The sequence below is a fragment of the Poeciliopsis prolifica genome, unplaced genomic scaffold (genome assembly GCF_027474105.1).
Source record: "Poeciliopsis prolifica strain line A6 unplaced genomic scaffold, Auburn_PproV2 SCAFFOLD039, whole genome shotgun sequence".
In the NCBI taxonomy this organism is placed as follows: Eukaryota; Metazoa; Chordata; class Actinopteri; order Cyprinodontiformes; family Poeciliidae; genus Poeciliopsis; species Poeciliopsis prolifica.
Genome location: NW_026562414.1, coordinates 1,995,064 through 2,015,880, shown reverse-complemented (window position 1 = coordinate 2,015,880; position 20,817 = coordinate 1,995,064). Strand labels below are relative to the sequence as shown.

The 20,817-nt window shown below is 38.7% G+C and overlaps 2 protein-coding genes across 4 annotated transcripts; one reads left to right on the top strand and one right to left on the bottom strand.

Annotated features, from left to right (window-relative positions):
• Positions 1-14: 14 nt before the first annotated feature.
• Positions 15-6,389, bottom strand: nt5c1bb (5'-nucleotidase, cytosolic IB b). Its single transcript, XM_055054475.1, has 6 exons — positions 6,112-6,389; positions 5,860-6,027; positions 4,422-4,551; positions 4,143-4,265; positions 3,056-3,240; positions 15-1,899 (listed from the first exon to the last, which is right to left on the bottom strand). Exons 1-6 carry the CDS (start codon positions 6,223-6,225, stop codon positions 1,534-1,536), a joined length of 1,086 nt encoding a protein of 361 aa, XP_054910450.1. The 5' UTR covers positions 6,226-6,389; the 3' UTR covers positions 15-1,533.
• Positions 6,390-7,507: 1,118 nt separating this feature from the next.
• syt14b (synaptotagmin XIVb) lies at positions 7,508-20,156 on the top strand. 3 transcript variants are annotated; one of them, XM_055054477.1, is made up of 9 exons: positions 7,508-7,531; positions 9,720-12,888; positions 13,426-14,409; positions 14,597-14,731; positions 15,687-15,940; positions 16,826-17,263; positions 17,359-17,539; positions 18,270-18,326; positions 18,948-20,156. In XM_055054477.1, exons 3-9 carry the CDS (start codon positions 13,482-13,484, stop codon positions 19,262-19,264), a joined length of 2,310 nt encoding a protein of 769 aa, XP_054910452.1. In that variant the 5' UTR covers positions 7,508-7,531; positions 9,720-12,888; positions 13,426-13,481; the 3' UTR covers positions 19,265-20,156. The 3 variants fall into 3 exon arrangements, with proteins under 3 accessions (XP_054910452.1, XP_054910453.1, XP_054910454.1); XM_055054479.1 differs by lacking the exon at positions 13,426-14,409 and having other exon boundaries at positions 7,510-7,531; positions 9,720-9,767; positions 12,742-12,888; XM_055054478.1 differs by lacking the exon at positions 18,270-18,326.
• Positions 20,157-20,817: the final 661 nt, after the last annotated feature.

Sequence of the window (20,817 nt, the reverse complement as noted above, 5' to 3'; positions counted from 1 at the left end):
AGAGACACAATCAGTGCTTTTGGAACAGAAAATATTTTTATTCTTAAAAAAAAAGGCATGCACTTTTTTGTTTTCATATTCCTATTTCAGTATGCAAACAGAGTACAAGACTGAAAATAGATTTGACCAAAATGCTTAAAAATACTAACTTACAAACACCAAACACCAGTAAACAAGCTTCATCTACATTATCTTATTAACCAGAGAACATGCTCAGAGTTCAATACAATCTGACGATCCACAAACAGAAGCATGTGAAAATAGCTATAGATAGAAAAGCTGAACGGCACAAAACAAGTGACAAATACAAATATTTCCAAAACTTAGAAAACTTGTGCAAGTCTGCTGTTTAGTTATACTAACATTTGCATAATTCTGCAGCGCTAAGTGTGCTGTTTGAAAACTAACAAGTAGTTTGGTCCAATGTTAAAAACACAACTTAAAAATACACAAAACACCAAAACAATAGAAGTTTTTTGTTAACATCTAGCCAGAAGAAAAACAGAAAGGCAGCATTAGCGTCCCTTTAAGTCACAGCATTTCTACCCTGGCAGTAAACCTCTGTGTTAAAATATGTATGTGTTACATACATATGTAAGAACATTGCCTGAAAATGATGGATCGGGCAATTTTTACCAAACAGGAGAGAGAGGACCGTTATGTGCTCAAGGCCAAAGAAAAATACAAACAGGGCACACAGAGGTTTAAAATAAAAATAATAAAATAAACATTAAAAATATATTTATTCCTAACTGAGCCTTTAAGAAGGAAGGAGATGCAGATAAAAGGTAACAACAGATTTTTTTTCTGTTTAGTATTAAAAGTAAAAAAAAAAGAAAAAAGTGTGTTGCCTAATATAACTTTATAGTGTGAAAATACATTTTGGCAGAAATTATATTCTAACCATATATATTGCAGAATCATTTAATAAAGAAAATTCTAACATTTTCTTTAGTGGGGCATTTTTAAAGTGGCAGTATTGTGTAAAAATCAACTTTTTTGAGCTTTACTTTATGTTATAATGTCACTCCCTCATCAGAAACATAACTGGAGTGTAGCTTTGATTCTTTCATGCATGTTTGAGAAATCCTTTAATCTCCACTGGCGGCCATTTGGATTTGCAAAACGCTTGCTCTCACTAAGCAACATCTTTTCCATTAGCAAACAGTTGAACTAAGTGATGCATGATGATGTAACTCATCATGCAGATGCGTTACACTGAGCTACTTCTCAGTGTAACGCTGATAAAAACGTTGTTAAAGTGTTTATGGAGAAACTCTGTTGTGACATTGTGCTGAAGGCGGAGTCTCTGAAAGAGCAAGGAGTTTCTTAAAGAGACAGCCCCTATTTCAAAGCATGTGATATTTTACATATACAGCATTTTTATAACAACTGATGGTGACATAGCTACTTGAGGTGTTATAAAATGTCCCTATGTGCCTGTAAAATACATAATACCTCCTCTTTAAAACATGATTAATTTGAAGCAAATTTCTTCCTATGCAGATAAGTTAGTGTGATGTCACTTGCAAATTACTCTTTTTTTTCAGGCTCCTCGATGAGCTTCCCTCTGTTGTACTTCTGTCCAATTCCATAAGGCACATGTGCAGATATGGTTCCCAGCTCATTGGCCCCCTCAATGTGGAACATCTGGTCGTCGAAGTAGATGTGAGGTTTGATTTTCTGCAAAAGAGGGCCCTTGGGAGCCCCGGCCAGAAAGAGGGCCTCATCGATCTCCAGGCCCCAGTTGCGGAGGGTCTTCAGGACACGTGCGCCGGAGCTGGCCGCGCTGCGTGCCGTGACCAGGAAGGTTCTGATCGGGCAATTCAGACGCTCGTTCTTGGCATAAAATTTTCTCTGTAGCTTACCAAGGGCCTCCAGGAAACACTTTAATGGACCCTGTGAAGCACAGAATCAGGTTAATATTCCGTAAAATGAGAAGTGCGACAACAGATATATTAAAAACAAGCTAAGAATTCATTCCTCTTAAACTTTTTTTGATATAAAAACCACAAACTTAATTTTTGGGGGGGAATTTTATAGTGATGTCCAAACATTTTTTTAATTTTTGTTATTTTACAAATAAAATCAGAAAAGTGCTGCATGCACCTGCATTCATATCTGAATCAATACTGTGATTTTTAAGTGTTCACAAAATTTTCAATTGGTTTTACATGGGTCCTTTGACGGGGCCATTCTTGCACATGAATATGGCTGCATGTTTTTGTTTGTCCTATTTGAAGCTGCAGTTCAAATTTTAGCTCCGTCAATCATCCCGTCAACTATGACCTGTGCTGAAGTAAAAGATAAAAGCTACTGTTCTCATCAACTCCTTGTAATTTCTTTAGTAAGTGCACAGCTTAATTTCAATGGGCCTGTATTATTTGATTGAGTTGACCCTATGTAAGATGAATCATTTCTTGGAAAGTACTTGAGAAAACATTTGAAGTAAATCTGCTCTACATAAATAAAATGAAATTAATTCAACTCCAAATTGTCATACTGGATTTTATTGAGATTTATTCAAGGGTCTAACAAGTAAAAGTGGGCTGAATACATATGCATGCAGCACTTTTTGCATTTTTATTTGCAAAACTTTTGATTACCAACGTATTGGTCTCCTTCTTAATTATGTGATACGTTGTCTCATTTTATCCTATAAAATCTCAGTATAATTGAGATTTGTTGTTGCAACCTGACACAACGTGAAATCATGACAGGGAATGAACAGTTTTGCATTCATAACTCCAGGAGTTAAGAATCTGACAAACCTGTATCTTCACATTCAGACTGGTTATAATGACAAGAATATAGATCTGTGTGCAAGTTCAGACATTTATCACAATTCACTGATGGAAAGACAAAACATGACGAATGGAAGAAAAAGAACCTTCAGAAGCTGCAACAAAAGTCATTTTAAAGCCATGTAAAAGAATATGAACACTGGGCTGACATGTTGCATAGAGTCATGGCATTTGTGTTATTTTAAGAAGACGTGTGATCTCATTTTTACAGGTATAAGAGATGTTGCACATAGATGACAGTGCCTTTTTACCTGAGCCAAAGGTTTATTCTCAAACTTTTTCTCATGCTCAAAGAAAGTGTCGAGGCCGTGCTTCTTCACAATGATTTCTGACTCGTCTGAGAAGAGGACGGCGTCACCATCAAACGCCACTCTCAGCTGAGTGTCGCTCAGATTGCTCTCCTGTTTTGGCATAAACATGGTGGCTGCAGCAATCCCTTCATGGAGGAAAGAAACAGTTACAAAAAAAACCTGCTGACATGTGCATGTTCTGTTCTTGGAATTCTGCCGCAGGCTAATGTCAGTCCAATATTTTATTATAAGATGTTTGAACTCACTCTGAACTTCAGGTTTCAGCAACCACCTGTGTGGATTTCACCATTCTCTACCGCTTGAATGTTTCCACGTTTTGCAATGTTATGATCACAAACTTCAGTGCGTCTTTCTTGCTTTCTTTTCTGGTTCTTTGTGGATGTGCATCATTTTGGATAAAAGCAGCAAACCCTTACATTTAACAATTTGAAACTAGTAAATATACACCATATTTGATAAGAAAAAGAGGCATTTTTGTCAAGAATATGCTATTTAAATTTTTAGATTAGCCTGGAAGAGCCATAAAGCTCAGCCTTTCTGTTAATCAATGTGTAGCGCTTTACAAATGCGTACAAAGTCTGAGAAAACAAATGATTACTATGGAGATTTGATAATACCTATATGCTACTCTTTGCTGCAAGTTGCCAACAGAGACATGACACAATTTTTTTCCCCCAAACATAATGTCTTGACCCTTGTGTTTTCTTGATTTTGACTATGATGTATGATTACAAATACTTCAGTTTCATTTAGTGTAAAAAAAATCTTTAGTGGTGAAATTAATTGTGGCACTGGTGATTAAAAATTATTTCATAATGCAGGATATTTTTTTTACCCACATAATAAATATATTGGAATTAAATGTTGATTTTCTACTGTGAGATTTGTGCAGCTGTAATAATTTTTTTTTCAGGGTTTTCATGAGAGGTCCCAATAATTATGGAGGGAAACGGTATTAAATAAATATTTAAAATAAAAGTTTGTGTGTCAAATGTTCTGGCTGTAATAAAAGTATATCTTCTCTTACCTTCCTCTATTGCTTCTGTAACTTTCTCTGGATTTTTTGAGAGATAAAGGTTTGTCATGTAGGCCTTCAGGTAACCTATAGGACTTTTCCCTCCAGTCATACAGAATCTCTCTATGGTCAAACCTGAAAGAGCATCAAATACATTAGATATGCATGAAGAATGAAACACCAGCTCTATCTAATGAGTTCTCTTCTTGATTATGCCTGCTGATGTAGCAAAGCGGTGAGACGTTGCAGAGCTGAACGATTAACAATGTTTGGTTAAGAAACGCAGCGTACCGTAGTGATTAATGCTGTTAATGAGGCGCACGCCGACTTGAGCGTGGTTGTTAGTCATCAAGACGATGTCAAACAGTTCCTCACTTTCTGGGTAAAGGTTCCTAAGTCGAGTGTTGACATTCATGAGAGCCTGCAACACATACCAGACCTTCTTAACACTCAAAGAAAAGAAAGCATATTGAGTTGTTGCAACGCAGTATTACAGAAGGTTTGCCACACTTTCCTGATTAAATAAATTGCACAATATATGCTCTGACTGTGGAAATAAAGGATTTTAGTGAGTTTGGAGTCATGTATTTCCTATATTAAATGAGCATATTATACTATAGAAGCAGTGCAAACGGATGGATAAGATTCAACTCAACTCATGTTCCACTTCTGGTAACAAAATTAGGTCAGATTTTTTTCATAATGCCACTGTCAAACCTGTGACACCTGTCTCAATGTATTGAGCTAACCAGCTCAATACATCAGGAAAAAGGAGCACGAGAAACTGGAGAAATACCAGGGCCTCAGGGAAGAACTGGAGAGGGCCTGGAAGGTGAAGACCACAGTGGTGCCTGTGGTCATCGGGGCCCTCGGGGCAGTAACCCCCAAACTGGAGCAGTGGCTACAACAGATCCCAGGAACAACATCAGACATCTCAGTCCAGAAATGTGCAGTCCTTGGCACAGCCAAGATACTGCAGGACCCTCATATATATATATATATATATATATATAATATATATATATATATATATATATATATATATATATATATATATATATATATATATATAACATATTCCAAGAAAACAATTGCATAATAATTAACACACAGAGGAGCAACATTGAAAACAAGAGCAATGTGAAAATTCATAATAAGAGAAAGAAAAAAACTTATTATGGGAGTCGGAGATTGACAAGTAAATATCTGTTAGGCTGTTCAGTCTACTGGCAATTATTTTGCAACATACTCTAAAAAGTGTTCCTATAATCGTGACTGTAGTTGTATGATTATCATAAGTTACCGACTCCTAATGTGATAATCATGAAAGATTTTGATTCTTTTGGTGTATTTGAATGATTGGGTAACATCAACGTAACAAACGTAACTATTTTGACCAGTTTCTTGATGGATGAAGATGTTCTATTAAACAGTTTCTTTTTTCAATAAAAAAATGTAAACACATATTAATATTATCATTTATTTTCGGATAATCAATAAAAAAAAAAAACTTTCTGTAATTCTGTTGAGCTTTTACTCTTCTGTCACCAAAAGCAGAAAGGGCACCAAAACTTGCTTAGGGTCCAACATCCCCTTAAATACGCCTCTGCTAAGAACCATGACCGATGGCGTGTTGCCAGTACCAGCAACTAGCCTCCAACTGGAATGTCTTAAAAGGGCCCACGCCCGGAGTTCCTGCACTTTGCCACTCCCTGAACGACAGGCCTACCTTTACGAAAGGGAAAGCAGGTCCGGGCTTTAATGGCTCGTTTTCATGTTCCACCTGAAAAGCGACGTACTTCTCCAGTCCTTCATCCTCGAAGAGTTTCCTCTCTGCCACCATGTTGAAGAGGGTGCGAGAGGAGACGGCGACAGTCACCGCATGCTGGGGTTTGGGCTGACACAGACAGAGAAAGGCAGAAAAACCATTAAACTAAACTACTTTGAAAGCTATCATGTTAGGGATAAGTAATAAACTCACCGGCCTCGGTACTTTTGTCTTCAGACTGTCAAAGAAAGCTTTCGCTGCTGCCCAATCTTGTTCCTCTTCATTGTCTTCGGTTACTGTTTTTTCCTCTGGTTTAATTTCGCTCATTTTAAAAAATAAATAAATAAATAAAACTGATGTGAGTCGAAACAAAATCTAAAACAAACTCAGCTAAGTAGCCTGCAGTTCGCTACATTTACTCTGTTGCGCCTACTAAACTTTACGGAAGTGTAAGTAAGGAAGCCCGGTGGGAGTTCCCGTAGTTCCTACCAACAGTGACGCAAGTCTTTCACCGCATGGTTATTGACTACCGCAGCGATGCGTTCTGTCGACGGCTGTGTACAACTACTGCAGTAGTAGTAATAAACTAGAAGTTTATTACTACTAGTAGTTTATTACTAGTAGTAGTAATAAACTAGCTTCTTATTCGTGGAATAGCCTAATAATGAATAATTGTTGCAGAAGAAGAATCTTGTGCAGGCGAAACTGATACAGACGTCACAATAAACTGGAAACAAATTAATTAACAAACCGATAGAAACTTGACTTAAACTCAGCTAAATGTTAAGCAAATGTTTAATGCTTAAAAAGAAGGCATACTTTGATTTTGCATAATGCCGTGAGCAAATTAGAATTGCGTCCAAAAAAATGCAGAGAATAGAACTTTATTGGTTTTTATGCGACACTATTGTACAAAGTGAATAATGCACATCCCCATAAATACAGCTTCAGTAATCTTAAGTATGTTCATGGCAGTATCATGCTGTGGGAATGCATGTCCTACAGGGACGATTGACAGAGTGGTTGGATGGACCTAATTACAAGACAACCAAACCCTTCATTGGAAATGTGCAAATGTTTCAATGGAATATTTATGCAAGACAAGATTATTTGAATTAAATAGAGAGCAATCTTGGAAGAACTGTAAAAGGCTGCAAAATACTAAATATTACTGTTTATATAAATTAAATCTGAACGCAGAAATATGAAATTGTACAGCAAATAAGCAAGTTGCACTTTTCTTAATGTGAGAACAATGTGATTCTAGGAATATGTGCAAATATATTACAGAGGCAACTCTAAGACATGCAAATGAAATTACAATAATTTGTAAAAAAAAAAAAAAATGTTAATAATGGACTAGGTTGTATTGGTCAATCACATGAAGTCCTAAGACTTTATGAAGTCTGTAGTTATAAAGTGACAATGAAACTGGGGGTGTGGGGTAGTTTAAATATTCTATTTAAATGTTTAATACAATACGGGCATCTTGGAGCGCTGATCTCGTTAAATCTTTAATTGCTTACACAACTGTGACTCACACAAACACATGAATGACCTCCCTCCTCGGCTGCACCCCTCCACCCAGCAGTTGGTTGGTAGAGTCCGGGACGGAGCATCATGGCGATTGACGGTAAGTCTGCCTCTCAGGTACCAGCCCGCATGTTAAACTTTACTATGAAACAGAATAGGGATTCCTCCATACGGACGATCGAGTCCGATTATTTCTGCGGCCGGTCTCCCTCTGGATCCACGCGGCAAGAGAGGCGCCGCAGAGCCGGGGCGCGCGGCGCGCGGCGCGGGACGAATGATGCTGAGAGATGCGGACACTTTGGTGATGCGGGACGGCTGTGGTCCGCTTGAGGGGTGCTCACGTGAAGTAATGCGACATGTAAACAGAGACGGAGACAGCTCCGCGGGGGCTCGACAATGTCACAAGTAAAGATGCATTAGGAAAACATTTGTCCAAGACACAGCCACAAAAAAAGAATCATTTAAATATGTAAAGTGAAGCCGCTGTTACACTGAGACCGCTCTGCGGATGAAGGAGATGGGATCTCGACGCTGTTAGTTTAAAATCATTCTGTTTCATGACTCTGTGTGCCGTTTAGCTCGTTTTATCAACACTTGGTGTTTATAGTGAGTAGTGATGAAGAGGTCTTCTGTCACTGAAATTCAGCGGCTGAGCAGCGTTAATGTCACGCGTGGCCATGCGTGCATGTTGGGTGAGTTTAATGACGACCTGCCAGCAGTGTCCCACCTGCAGAAAGTCAACGTCGATCTTCGATTGTCCATTCACTGCTCTTCTGCTTTGAGTACACACTTTAGTCCGAAGGATCTTAACAGGGGTGGTTCTTGCGTGATTGGCGCCCCGGGTGAACCGGTGCCCTTTACATTTCCCTCTTTACAAATTAGAGGGTAATGTGAGTTGACTAGTTTGAGCCACAATCCCTTTGTCATGGGAAGAGGAGTGAAATAGACCCAGTCTCTCTAAGAATATACAGTAAAGTGGTTGAATATCTTTGACATGTCGCATGGTAAATGAAGAAATGTAGAAAAGAAAGCACATTTTTACTCTTACGCTACAAAAATGTAGTATTTATTTTATGATGTTCTCTTGTGTTTTACTTAATTAATAAAGCGCCCATGCAGAAAAAAACAAAACAAAACAAAAAAAAAAACAACAAAAACAAAAAAAAAACGCCACTGCTCGTGAATAATTTTAATAACAGAAATAACATTGAATATTTGTTAAGAGAAAAACCCCTCAGACCTCAGTTTGGCTAAATGCAATAAATGAATCTTCGAGCTCAAGCTCTGACTGGGTCTTGAATGTGCCAAGTATCAGAAAGGTTCAAGACTACAAAGTGAATTATATGCACATGTGCGGCACTTTAATCTACTTGTTGGCTTATCTAACCTCAGTAACCTCTGTGTAGTCTGCAAATGTAAAAATCGACGGAAATGATTTAAAAACAAATAGTTATGGCACTAAATAGAAGACAAGGCCAAACTGTTCTGTTGCAGTCTCACAAGCTTGGACTACTTTCTCAAATTCAACAAATGAGAGACTTAACTTTTATTTATGACATACTCACAGCTGGCAAGAGTTCATTCTGACTGGCATGAGTATAAGGCCAGAAGTCTGATAATTAAAACTTCTATTTCTTTTTGGGATTGTCCAATTTTTTTTTAAACTGAATGTCAGACAAAAGTAATACACCATCAGAAACCCTAAACAATTTAATATTCTTAACACTAACTAAATATGAACTTCGTAGCTAAAGGAACACTAGGTGATAAAGGAACAAGTAATATTTTGTGAATTATTGCATTTGATCAAATACAATTATTGACACTCCTGGATATATCCACAAGGGGTCAGTATTTGGTCCAAACACCTCCATTATTATTAAATATTTTTGTAAAGCATCTTTTATGTAAAACCGTTTGACAACTCCCTGCATTGTGTATAATTTTCTGAGAGGGGATACAAATAGTATATGCAGCAAGTGTGAGTTATGAGGCTTAAATCAGAACGTTTTGAAAAAGAATCCATGGTGGACCGGTTGAATATATTTTATTCATGTAAAGTACATACATTATTTCAGGTGTTATGATTGCAAAGTTGTAATGACACTAAAATAATTTCCAGGATCTTTGGCAGGCTTATTTTAGGTGCAGTACATTGAATATACGTCTTTAAATATTATTTTGGATTGATAAAACAAAATCGTTCAGCTAGGGAATAAAGTACGTTTTGACAGTTCAATCAGTAATCCTGCTTCTTTAGCTTTTTCTTTTATCTCTGTGTATTCCAGGAGGAGGGAGAAACTGTGGTGCTCATGAACTCATCTGTGCAAGACGAGGTAAGACATGTCTTCAAAAACCTTTAATACCATTTCCAAGTTTTTTTAATGTCCTTGTTTATTTACAACATTTTACTGTAAATGAATGTAGATTTTTTTCTTTTCACTGTCCTCAGAATACAGTGTTTCGGTGAATTATGTATGCCGTATCAAGTTTTGGTTTGCCTCAGCGAAAGAAGGCAGCTGTGTGTGCATGATTTATTCAGCATGTAGGTTTTGTTTCGTTCCAGGTGTCCATGTGTAAGCAACGCTTCCATATTCCAAACAGCCGCACTCCTTAAACTGCATCATCCTCTGCTCCAAAGACTTAAACTTATATTTATTTTTACTTTAACTTGACATAAATCTGACAGATTAATTAGACTCCCTTGTTTTTATTTTCGCTGAGACGAGCTCACATTTCTCTGAGGGCATTATTCATTTCAGAACGCTTCAGTGGCTACGTTTCCACGTTTGTTAGACAGCTTGCAGGAGTCATTAGCTGGAGAAGCAAGCTGATTGAGTCCTGAGGCTGAGCTCAGAGTCCAACAGTTCAACCTCAGTTCACAGACTAATTTAGCTAGGCTTTCCTAGTTTATTTTGTCAGGTCAAAAAAATATTGAACACAAACACTTATGAAGGAAAGGGGGGCATCACCTCTGCTGGCAAAAGAGATGTTGGGGATCATATAAACTCCTCCGCTTTCAAGTGTACATCGATGAACGCTTCAGGTTACCTCAGGCCTCTGAATTATTCAGCCGTTGTTAAGATTTACAAAGCAGAGTGATGTATGAAGCGTCATCACATCTCTTTAACGCCAGCGCCATAAGCTGGAAGTTTTAAACAGATGGCTGATGTGCCCACAGCTGCAGAGGTCATGCTGGCTCAATTGGCAGTGAGAGTTGACACGTGAACCTTAAAACCTCCGGATCTGATTAAGTGTGAGGGTTTACCTCAGAACTGGATGACTTTGTGTTTTAAGATACAAACTATGTCTGGATTATAACACAATTGCGGTTACAAGGTAAGACTGTCGTTTTATTATCTAACTTGTGCTTTGCCATTCTTTGGGATTGGGCATTGATCATTTTTGGCAGAGTGCAGCAGGCATGCTGTACTACTTGAAAAAGCTGAAACAGTGTCTTTCCTGTTACTATGGTGAGAAAAGTCTGTCCATGCCAAGTTTAGTTCACTTTCACACCATTTAAGGAAGATCACTTCAGATCTAACATGACTGCTTATGTTAACCAAGCTTCATAAGTTATTTTAATCAACAACGCTGGGAAGCTTAAGCAACATTTTAAGTGCTTTAATGCTCTACTTGAATATTTGTGGGTTTGACTGAAAGTAATATTTGTCTTCAGTGTTAAATGAAATATTTATTTTAATTATATGCAACATTTTCAACTAAAACATTGTCTAGTGTGTGTTTGCACCTAAGGCACAAACCTCATGTTGAGGGGTCAGAGCGATTTAAAATGCAGCGCTCTTTGTGGGATTGCATGACATGCACAAAGGCAGGCGCAAAGGATAAATTGATGTTCATTCTTCATTTTATAAATGTCTCCAATTGAGACTATTTTCACTGAAAACAGTTCCAGGATCCTTGGCAGGAGTTCGTTGGAAGCAAAAAAAGAGTAAAAAAGTGTAAAAACTTAAATCCAGTCATTTTAACTTAATACTTAAAAAACTGAACTCATTACAGATTTTCATATTACAGGTGTGTATGTGTGTGCAGAACAAGGGGGCGGGGGATGTCTTCCAAGAACAAATTGCATCAATTCTTAAAGCTCTGAATTGTCTTAGGGTCAATTCAATCCTTCACTAATTTGTTAATCCACTTCATGCAAACATGCATCTTTTTTGTTCTTACCTATTTCCATGTTCATAAACATAAATCTCAATTTAGTTCTGTGGTAAATTTGTCAATTTTGAAGACATATGGAGAACATTAAAAAATGTACAAAAGGCTAACTTGATGCTCTGTTGGTACAAAACCTCCAATTATAGCTTCTTATTGTACCTGGACTACATTGAGAATTCAATCATCAAAGGAACACGAGAAGGCAAAATGACCAGTGTTCTAGAGAAATAAAAATCAGTTTCCTGAGTCAAGAAACTGAATTATAAAGATGCAGCAGCCAATATAGGTGAACTACCGACTGAAACATCAACTGCAGAAACATTTCTGTTATTTAGGGAAATTAATTCTGGAATGAAGCATTTTCAGCAGTGAAAATGATAAAAAATACACCACTGTCATTGGTTCCAAGGTTTTTGTGCATTAAACCTGCAATATAGTTCCATATTGTACCTGAAAAGTTTAAATCTAGAAGTCTAAAACCCTGACATACTTTATCTGCTTAATAATTAAAATGTGTCAGTGTGAGTTTAAGTCACATATCTCAAAATATATAAAAAGCCAAACAAAATAACACTTCTTATTATGAATTTTGTCTAGAAATTATTTTTCTTACTAGCTGTTCTTTCTTTTTAACGGTTAAAAACGTTGCTCAGACTGCAGCTAATCTGCCTCCTAAATGATGGTCTAGTCTGATCTTTTGGGCTTTACTGAATCTACTTTTCTGTTAGATACTGCTCCTTTGAGACTCTAGTAAAAATAGCACAGGGCTGCCTGCTTGGTTACATGAAGTGTGGATGGCCTACATACACCGCCGCAGCTTATGTCTGCCTATGAAGTAAGAGGAATAATGGTGGATTCAACTCACAGCAGCTTATGCTCATCATTTTGACTGAAAAGTTTAGACTTATTTCAGTGAGAGCTGTTTATTTTTAAAAAAATAATAAATTATCAATAGATGATTGTTTATACAGTAACTCAGTTTTGTGTGATTGTTGCTCAGCTCCAAGAAGATTTTCCGCTTCTTTAAAATTATTTGCTGTAAAATGTTTTTACTGCAGTGTTGCATTTTTCTAATTTTATTTCTTGTTCTCTTTCTCTTTTTCTTGTCTGCTCTTCTCTTCTCTTCCCCAGTTTCTCCTGAACTTCTGGGTGTTTTGTCTTCCATTGCAGCCTTTGTGGCATTGATGGCTCTGTTTTTTTTTTACCTCAGCAACAAACTGTCTGTGCAGAGTCCCGACAATCTGTCACATCTCAATGGACAAAAGAACCCCCATCAAGGTACTCAACACATTTAAACACTGGCCATAGGAGCAGAAATGCTCTCAGTTATTATTTATAAGTCTAAATTGTGTTGTAGTGTTTGCAAGATTTTCTTTCAAAGAAACACATAAACTAAATTCAACAATCAGTAGCCTTACCTGAAGAAAATTTAACGTCTCCACCCAGATCCCAAAACCAAATCTTAACTTTGGGGTAATTTTGAAGAGAGTTGTGGGCAATAAATATACTCAAAGTCCCATGGATTTGGTGAACAAAGTCTACATCAACAAATTAGTTTAAAGGTTGCATACCAGAACCACTTTGTAGGTTTTTTTGTTTTGTTTTATCAACACCTAACTCTCCATGGTTTAGTTTGGTTTTCAATTGAATTAACCTTTCAATTCTCCCATAAATTTTCTTAAAATTCAGTTTCACATTTAAGCAGCAAACATTTACCCAGTGTAGGCTAACATCTATTATCAACAAGCTGCTGAATGCATGTACTTACTGTGATGATGGCATCACACCCTGCTAACCACCACATGTCTGTGTCAGTGCTTCTGATGAGGTAATCTCGTGATCAGCGTGTAATAGAATCCCCCGACTGAGAGATGGCCTTCTTTAAGAGCTTCCAGCCGACCCTGCCGTCTGTCAACATTTCTTCCATCCTGGACTCAGTCACCAGTCGTGTGGATGATCTGGCCAACGCAGTCAGCGATGCCACATATGCCGTCAGCGACCAGCTCACCGAGCAGGTTACTACGATCATCAACAAGGTGCAGGAGGAAGAGGAGGGGGAAAACAGCAGGAGCCAGGACGCTGCTCAGGCCTCCAGCTCGCAAGAGGGAAGGGCCGGTAATAAAAGCATGTGGCAAATGCAGAGAAACTCAGACGCTGGCCAGACTGGGTCGAAAAACAACCAAAACAATGACACACCGGAGGGACAGAACTCCCAGAGTCAACTGGAGTGGGAATGGAGGGATGGATGTTGGCGAGTTAAAAAGACGGAGGCCGAGCTGGCAGAAGAAGAGATGAGAAAAAAGGAGGAAAAGAAGATGCAGGACAAAAGAGAGCAGAGAAGAAAGGAGAGGAGAGAGAGGCAGCTGGAGAAAGAAGTGGAAGCCAAAAGAAACAGAGAGGAAGCCAACAAAGGAGGGAAGGAAGAGGAAGATGAAACTTATGAGAAGATAGATGACAGAGACGGACAAGAAAGGAAGACAAATGAGAGTGAAGATCCAATATATGCTCTGCAAAAAAGTGATGAATGTGATAAAACTTCTTACTTAGCTGATAGTGAAATAGAAACAAAGACATCAAAGCTGGAGGAGGAAAAAGACGGAGAAGCCGAAGAGGGGCAGGAGAGAGAAGCAGACAACGAGGAAGAGGATGAGCCATCTAGGTCTTCTTCTAAAGTCAAAAAGAAGAAGTTGGATAAGAAAAAGGACAAAGAGAGTTCGAAGAAACCTGAGGAAGACTTAGATGTGGAGAAGAAGAAAGACAGAACCAAGAAAAGCAAGAAGAAAAAGACAGGAAACCAAGGTCAGAGTGAGCTGCTTCTGTGTGAACACCAAAATCTGGATCTCTGCTCAAGCTTCCACTCTTACCTTTTCGGAGTATTGTCCTCTTCTGCGTCTTCTTCTTGCCTCTTGTCTTTAATAATTGCATTCACCATTACTTAAGAGATAAATGTAATGCTTGAACTAAAGTGCCCATATGTCCTGTGCAGATGGAGTTGTATCAAACAGCAAAGAAGAGAAAAGCCCAGAAGGTGTGACCCAGCAGAACATAACGTCTGCGTGGAGCAAAGGCAAACAGTCCAGTGAGCAGGGAGGATACAGCAGTGAGGCCTCCAGCGAACAGGGTGAGGCTGCACATATGGTCTTCTCTCTAGTTTTGCAACATCTTTTTGATCTAGTATGATGGGAAAAATATGTATTTAAATTCTAAAGGTGGCACATGGCCCATTCAAAATAATTTGGAGACATGAGGAATATTTTTTTTAAGAAACATATCCCAGATAACAAAGTTACAACTTGTCATAGCATAATTACTGTTGCACCATAGTATAATTATAACAGTAATATAAATATTTGCCATATTTTTCAAGTAAAACTAATTTTGTTTGACAGGACAGGTAAACAAAAATGTAATTGCTTAATTTAAGATGCATGTTTGAATTAAAAATAAATCTGCCAATATACTACACATGATGAACGTTAAGCTTTGGCCTGCAGTCCTGAGGAAATTCACTAAAAAACTTCAAAACCAAAAATCGAAATGAACTTTTCAGAATTTTGTTTTTGTTTTGTTTATTACGACATATCATTTGCAGAAGACCAAGCTAACTGGCACCCAGATGGCAGCTGGTAATGAATATAGAAAACTCAAAGGACAGAAAAGATCATTTAGAGTAAATTATATATGCTTTCTATTCAAAATCTAAATCTCAAACTTTACAAATGTAGTCTTTACATCCACATTGTATTATAGGAGGTGGTATTATAGTGGTGATAAATATTTAGTTCAAGAGATGGGAATAGAAAAATAGATAAGCCACCAATGACAAACAAAACTGTAAAAAGCGTTAAATCTGCTGAGTTAGCTGAGAAAAAGCATGAGTGACTTAAGACAGCTGGCAGCAAACCCAGACAGTAACTCTGTGGGCAAAACATTTTAGGACTTAATTTTGATTCTGGCAGCCATTCAACCATGGAGTCCAAAGGACACCTAATGAAAGTTTCTGCATAGCACAGTAACAGTGATTCCGTCTCATGTTACTTTGTGTTTGTTCCTCTTTGTCTCTGCTGTGTCTCTAGCTGCCAGTATTCAGAGGATAAAGAAAGATTCCTCTTTAACTGAGCTCCAGCCTCCGCCGTACCAACACGTGAGCTCAGGGACACGCAAGTCCTCACGCTCAGAACGAGGAGTCAGGAGACCGCCGTCCCCGCAGCAGTCCGACAGCCCTCGCTGCTCCAGCGAGGGCAGCGTGGAGCAGGACACTGAGAGTTACCTCAACAAAGGCTGTGAGGAGGACATTCCCAGTGACAGCACCGCTGTTCTGAGCCCAGAGGTCGGTTCTGATTCTCATTATTTCAGCTAATGAATCAATAAACTTTCAGAAAGGTTTAATATCAAATACTCTGTGAAAAGTACCACAAGGAAGAGTATAAAATTGTTGTACACCATCATGTTATGTCAGTAATTTACAATGTCTTGCAGAAGTGTTCATAATCCTTGATCTGGCTCCAGATCAAGATCAATCCTTGTGAATTAAATCCACAAGGATTTAATTCCCTTTCTTCTGAAAAGTACAAAGTGCTTTTCAGAGAAACACCTTTCACTACTTTCACTACTTCAAGTCGCTATAAATTTGAATATTGAGAGACTGAGATTGTTGTTCAACTGTCTTTACAAAATAATTGGGTGGGGATTTGTTTATGAATGTCAGTTTTACAGTTCTTGGAGTCAGATATGCATTTTGACTAGATTATTCTATATCAGGTAAAAGCTTTATGTATTTATTAATAGTTTGTCTTCCACCTCTAAGTTATGTGCTACTTTGTGGTAAAGTAGAATACATAGAAAAAAATATGAAAAGTTACACCTCAGGTTGGGGTTGGCGCTATGCATTTTGTGGTACTGTTGAGATGATGATAAAAGTGACAATAAGATCTATTTGTTATTCTCATTGAATAAACAGTGGAGAAAATATTAAAATGAATAATACAAGACATTATTACTTGAAAATCATTGTGACAACCATAAATCAAAATTCTTATCATAATAAGAAATTTATTACAATAAATGATAAATAAAACGATAAATGCCCACTCCTAAATTCAGGATTTTTTTTACTATTATTATTTAAGTGGTTATCATTGGCAAAGAGTTAATGTTTACTTTATCAGTCAGTACCAGAATGTGAATGCAACACCTCTGTTTTTGATGTCTTTAGGATGGTTCTGGTCTCCAGCTTCCTTCTGCCTACGAGCCAGAGCCCATCGCACAATACGGCACGCTGGACGTCGCCTTCGAGTACGATTCTTCTGAGCAGTGGCTGGCCGTCACGGTGACAGCCGCCACCGACATCCCCGCTCTGAAACAGACGGGCAACATCGCCTGGCAGGTCCACCTGGTCCTGCTCCCCACCAAGAAGCAGCGGGCCAAAACGGGCGTGCAGAAGGGTCCGTGTCCCGTTTTCACAGAAACATTCAAGTTTTCCCGGGTGGAACAGGAGGCCCTGGGGGACTACGCCGTTCGCTTCCGCCTGTACAGCATCCGACGGATGAAAAAGGAGAAGGTCCTGGGAGAAAAGGTGTTCTACTTGACTAAGCTGAACTTGCAGGGGAAGATCGCTCTGCCCGTCACCCTGGAGCCTGGCTCTGAACTCACAGTGAGAACAACTTGTGAAATTTTACCCTCCTGTATGCTGACTTCACATGAAGCTGCATAACTTGATGATTCTGGGGTTTTTTTCTATCATGCCAGGGTTGTGGCTCTCTTGTAAGTGTGTCTCGTAGCGCAGGTGCTTTGTCCTACCGCTCCACCGAAGACTCATCGCTGCCAGAGATCCTCCTGGGTCTCATTTATAACTCTGCCACAGGACAGCTTTCTGCTGAGGTTATACAAGGAAGCCACTTCAAAACTGCAGCTTCTGATAAACCTGTCAGTAAGTACTAAAGCTATGATGTGGAAGCCCTTATCTCTTGAATTTAGTTCCAGCTTGCTCTGAATTTATTATTATTGCAATTTCATTTTTCTTTTGCTACAATATCTGTCTTTCAAACTGGCTGCTATGAGGAGAAGAAGGTCAAATTACACTGAAAATGTAGAACACAACAGCGCATAATTTAAAACTACAAAACTATATTGACTTAGCATTTTAACTCTAGTTTTGTTGAGGTGCAGCTCATCCTTTACAAAGTCTTGCAGACGTTGCATTTGTCAAACTCTCTCCTGCAGAATTATTGATTCCTTCATTAAAAATGCTGTCTAGGAAGCAAGTTTCACATTCCAGATGGAAAAGGATGAGTACTTTCCACATTTAAGGAACCCAAATATTTAATATTAATCCCTTGGAGAATTCTGGGATGTGCCAGGCAAATGGCTGAATCCAACTCTGGACAGAAACAAATATTAGTCTGGGAAATGAAACATTAGTGATTTCTTTTGATGTTGCAGGCTATGTATCTGCTTCTGGAAAGGAGTTGCATTTAACTCTCAGGGAGATTCATCATGACAAATTTTACTTCTCTATACAGCAATCAAAAATACTTAATAATCAGTTTGATATGCAATTTGCAACGGAGGCCTACTCTCTGGTGAACATCACATTCATTAAGTTTATCATCTTTCTTCTTTCCTTTCTCCTGTGTGCCGTGGGGTGCGTCCACTTTCAGACGGTCTGTTTTGTTGTGTGAAACACTTCGTAGGGGGACAGCTGTATATCATGAGGGGTAAGGCAACAGTCACCTTTTGACAACTAAGTAATTGCAGCGTGTATGAGTCTAGAAGTTAGAAACTTTTGGTACGGTCCAGCAGGTCAATCTGCATTTTTCAAACTGAAATTATTATTTCAGAAAACAAACAAACAAAAAAAATATATATAATAATTCATGATGTTTTAGTTTTTTAGTTTTCTCAGTCATTTTCTTTGACTTGATTTAAAGAGTCAAACTACCCCTAATCATTCATTCAACTGCAGTAATATGCAGTTATATTAGTTATTTATTTTTACACAGTGTTATGAACAGTTATTTTGTCTTAAAACAACAAAAAGTACCTACATGTAATACATAATACAGAAATGTTTACTAGCAGATTACTAGCAACAATTTGTCTTTATTTGTAGAATCTATTTATCACTTTGGCATTAGTTTTTTTTAAATATTTTCTGGTTAAAGAAGCCATATTGTTGATGAAGATTGATTTGTAAAAGCAATTTTAAAAAGTAAAACACAAGAGGGTGGATACTTTTTATTAGCACTTTACGTTCTATTAAAATGTCTGCTGCAGTGCCTAATTTTAACCACTTGATGGCACTCCTTCCCTGATCTCCCGCATGTCTCTCCTTCCAGACACCTACGTCAAACTGACCATGCTAGACTCCAAGGGCAAAGAGATGTCCAAGCGCAAGACGGGCGTGTGCCGCGGCCAGCCTAACCCCACCTACAAGGAGACGTTTGTCTTCCAGGTGGCGCTCTTCCAGCTGTCCGAGGTGTCGCTGGTGGTGTCCGTGTTCTGCAGGCGGAGCAGCATGAGGCCCAGGGAGAGGCTGGGCTGGGTCTCCTTGGGCCACAGCAGCACCACCGAGGAGCAGCAATCCCACTGGACAGAGATGAGGGAGGCAGAGGGACAGCAGGTCTGCCACTGGCACACTCTGACCGACACCTAGGAGAGGCTGTATGAGGAATTATGAGCAAACGTAAAGAGCATCCAAAGCTCTGGAAGAGCAGGGAACACCTTCTGCGATGAGTGTCCTTGTGTGCGGTGCATTCAGGTGTGAGGGTGGGAGAAGCTTCCCGGTCCTCACTGCCAGACTGCATGGCTGCCCTGTAACCTGCCACAGGGAGGATTCATACCTCTGACTCCAGCCTTCTGAACAACACACTGTTAAAAAAAAACTGACACTGTAATTCAAACTCATAAGTAAAAACTATTTGTTTTATATTAAGAGATTATTTTCACAGCAAAATGCGCATGCACACGAAGTGTTTACAGGACCAACATGACACAACGCGTCCAGACGGCTTCAGACTAGGAATTTCGGACCACAGAGTTTGGTGCCGGACCGGCAAGACTCCTTCCAATTGTTTTCTGGGCTTCAGCTATCACCAGCATATCAGACATTTCGCCAGCACTGACAAAAGAGGATGCAAAGACTGGACTGTTACAAGAGTCCTGCAACATGCTGCAACTTATGCCTACAAGCTGTTCTTTTTACAATATGTTTACATGCACACGGCATTATGCGAGACAAATTAGTTGGTTTGCTCTGTTTTTTTTTAAATGATTTTGGAGAATTATCTTTCATGGTTTACATATATATGTATATAAAATTATTTGCATAACTCTGAAACACTATGCATATGATGAAGGAAGGGTGCACTTCTTCCCCGTGCTTGCCGAGCCTCTCATGGAATTGGACACAGCTCTGCATGATGCCGTCTGCACTGAAAGACAGCTTCCCTTCCTGTGTAACACAGACTGTTTCACCGTTCAGCCTTCTGACAGCTCTGCCATGTTCATTCATGTAGAAACACGGCGCATCACGCCGGGCCGAGGAGGAGAATATATATATATATATATATATATATAGCAATTAAAATGTCACATTTCATAAAGACTAAAGAAATATTTGCCAGGAGGTGTATAAGGTTCTACCTGTATGTTAAAATGCTGAGCTGTGAGAGCAGCTGTGAGTCGGAAAAGAAGAAGAAAAATCTCCCCTGAGGACAAATGAAAACTCCAGAGTCACACCCATCCCTCCACCGGCTGGCTCGGCTCCAGAGGCGTGGGCTGCCCGCTCTGCTCTCGATCTGTCGAAGCGAGCTGCAGTCACACCTCATCAGTGGTATTAATTTCAAAATTAATGAATAACACATCCAGAATTTCTAACAGTTCAATTTCAGAGATTGTTTGAGTGTAAACAAGGAAATCATTCCACTGTTGTTTTTTTCTTCTTTTTCCTTTGGCAACTTCAGTAGAATAGAAAACATGTTTCAAAGTCCATGGCACATGGAGACGGTCAAATCTGGACTGGATTATTCCATATTAAACTTGAGTTCTTTTGTTAATAGTTTGATTTTTTTTTTTTTGTTGATAAAATTTCCCAAAAATTTGAAGCATCAGTGCTTTGTCTGGCATCTAAACTAACACAAGTGTCCAGTTTAAATGATGAGCATATTTAAGGTTGTGTCAGTGACTAAAGATGAAAACGATTAAGAG

What these genes read in the sequence shown, in the direction of transcription:
- nt5c1bb (XM_055054475.1), bottom strand. Translation starts at nt 6,225, where the DNA reads ATGAGCGAAATTAAACCAGAGGAAAAAACAGTAACCGAAGACAATGAA. An exon ending in AGACAAAAGTACCGAGGCCG is followed by an intron (nt 6,028 to 6,111) that starts GTGAGTTTATTA and finishes TGTCTGTGTCAG; the next exon opens with CCCAAACCCCAGCATGCGGT. An exon ending in CTGCTTTCCCTTTCGTAAAG is followed by an intron (nt 4,552 to 5,859) that starts GTAGGCCTGTCG and finishes TATGTGTTGCAG; the next exon opens with GCTCTCATGAATGTCAACAC.
- syt14b (XM_055054477.1), top strand. Translation starts at nt 13,482, where the DNA reads ATGGCCTTCTTTAAGAGCTTCCAGCCGACCCTGCCGTCTGTCAACATT. An exon ending in TGAGGCCTCCAGCGAACAGG is followed by an intron (nt 14,732 to 15,686) that starts GTGAGGCTGCAC and finishes CTGTGTCTCTAG; the next exon opens with CTGCCAGTATTCAGAGGATA. An exon ending in CCGCTGTTCTGAGCCCAGAG is followed by an intron (nt 15,941 to 16,825) that starts GTCGGTTCTGAT and finishes TGATGTCTTTAG; the next exon opens with GATGGTTCTGGTCTCCAGCT.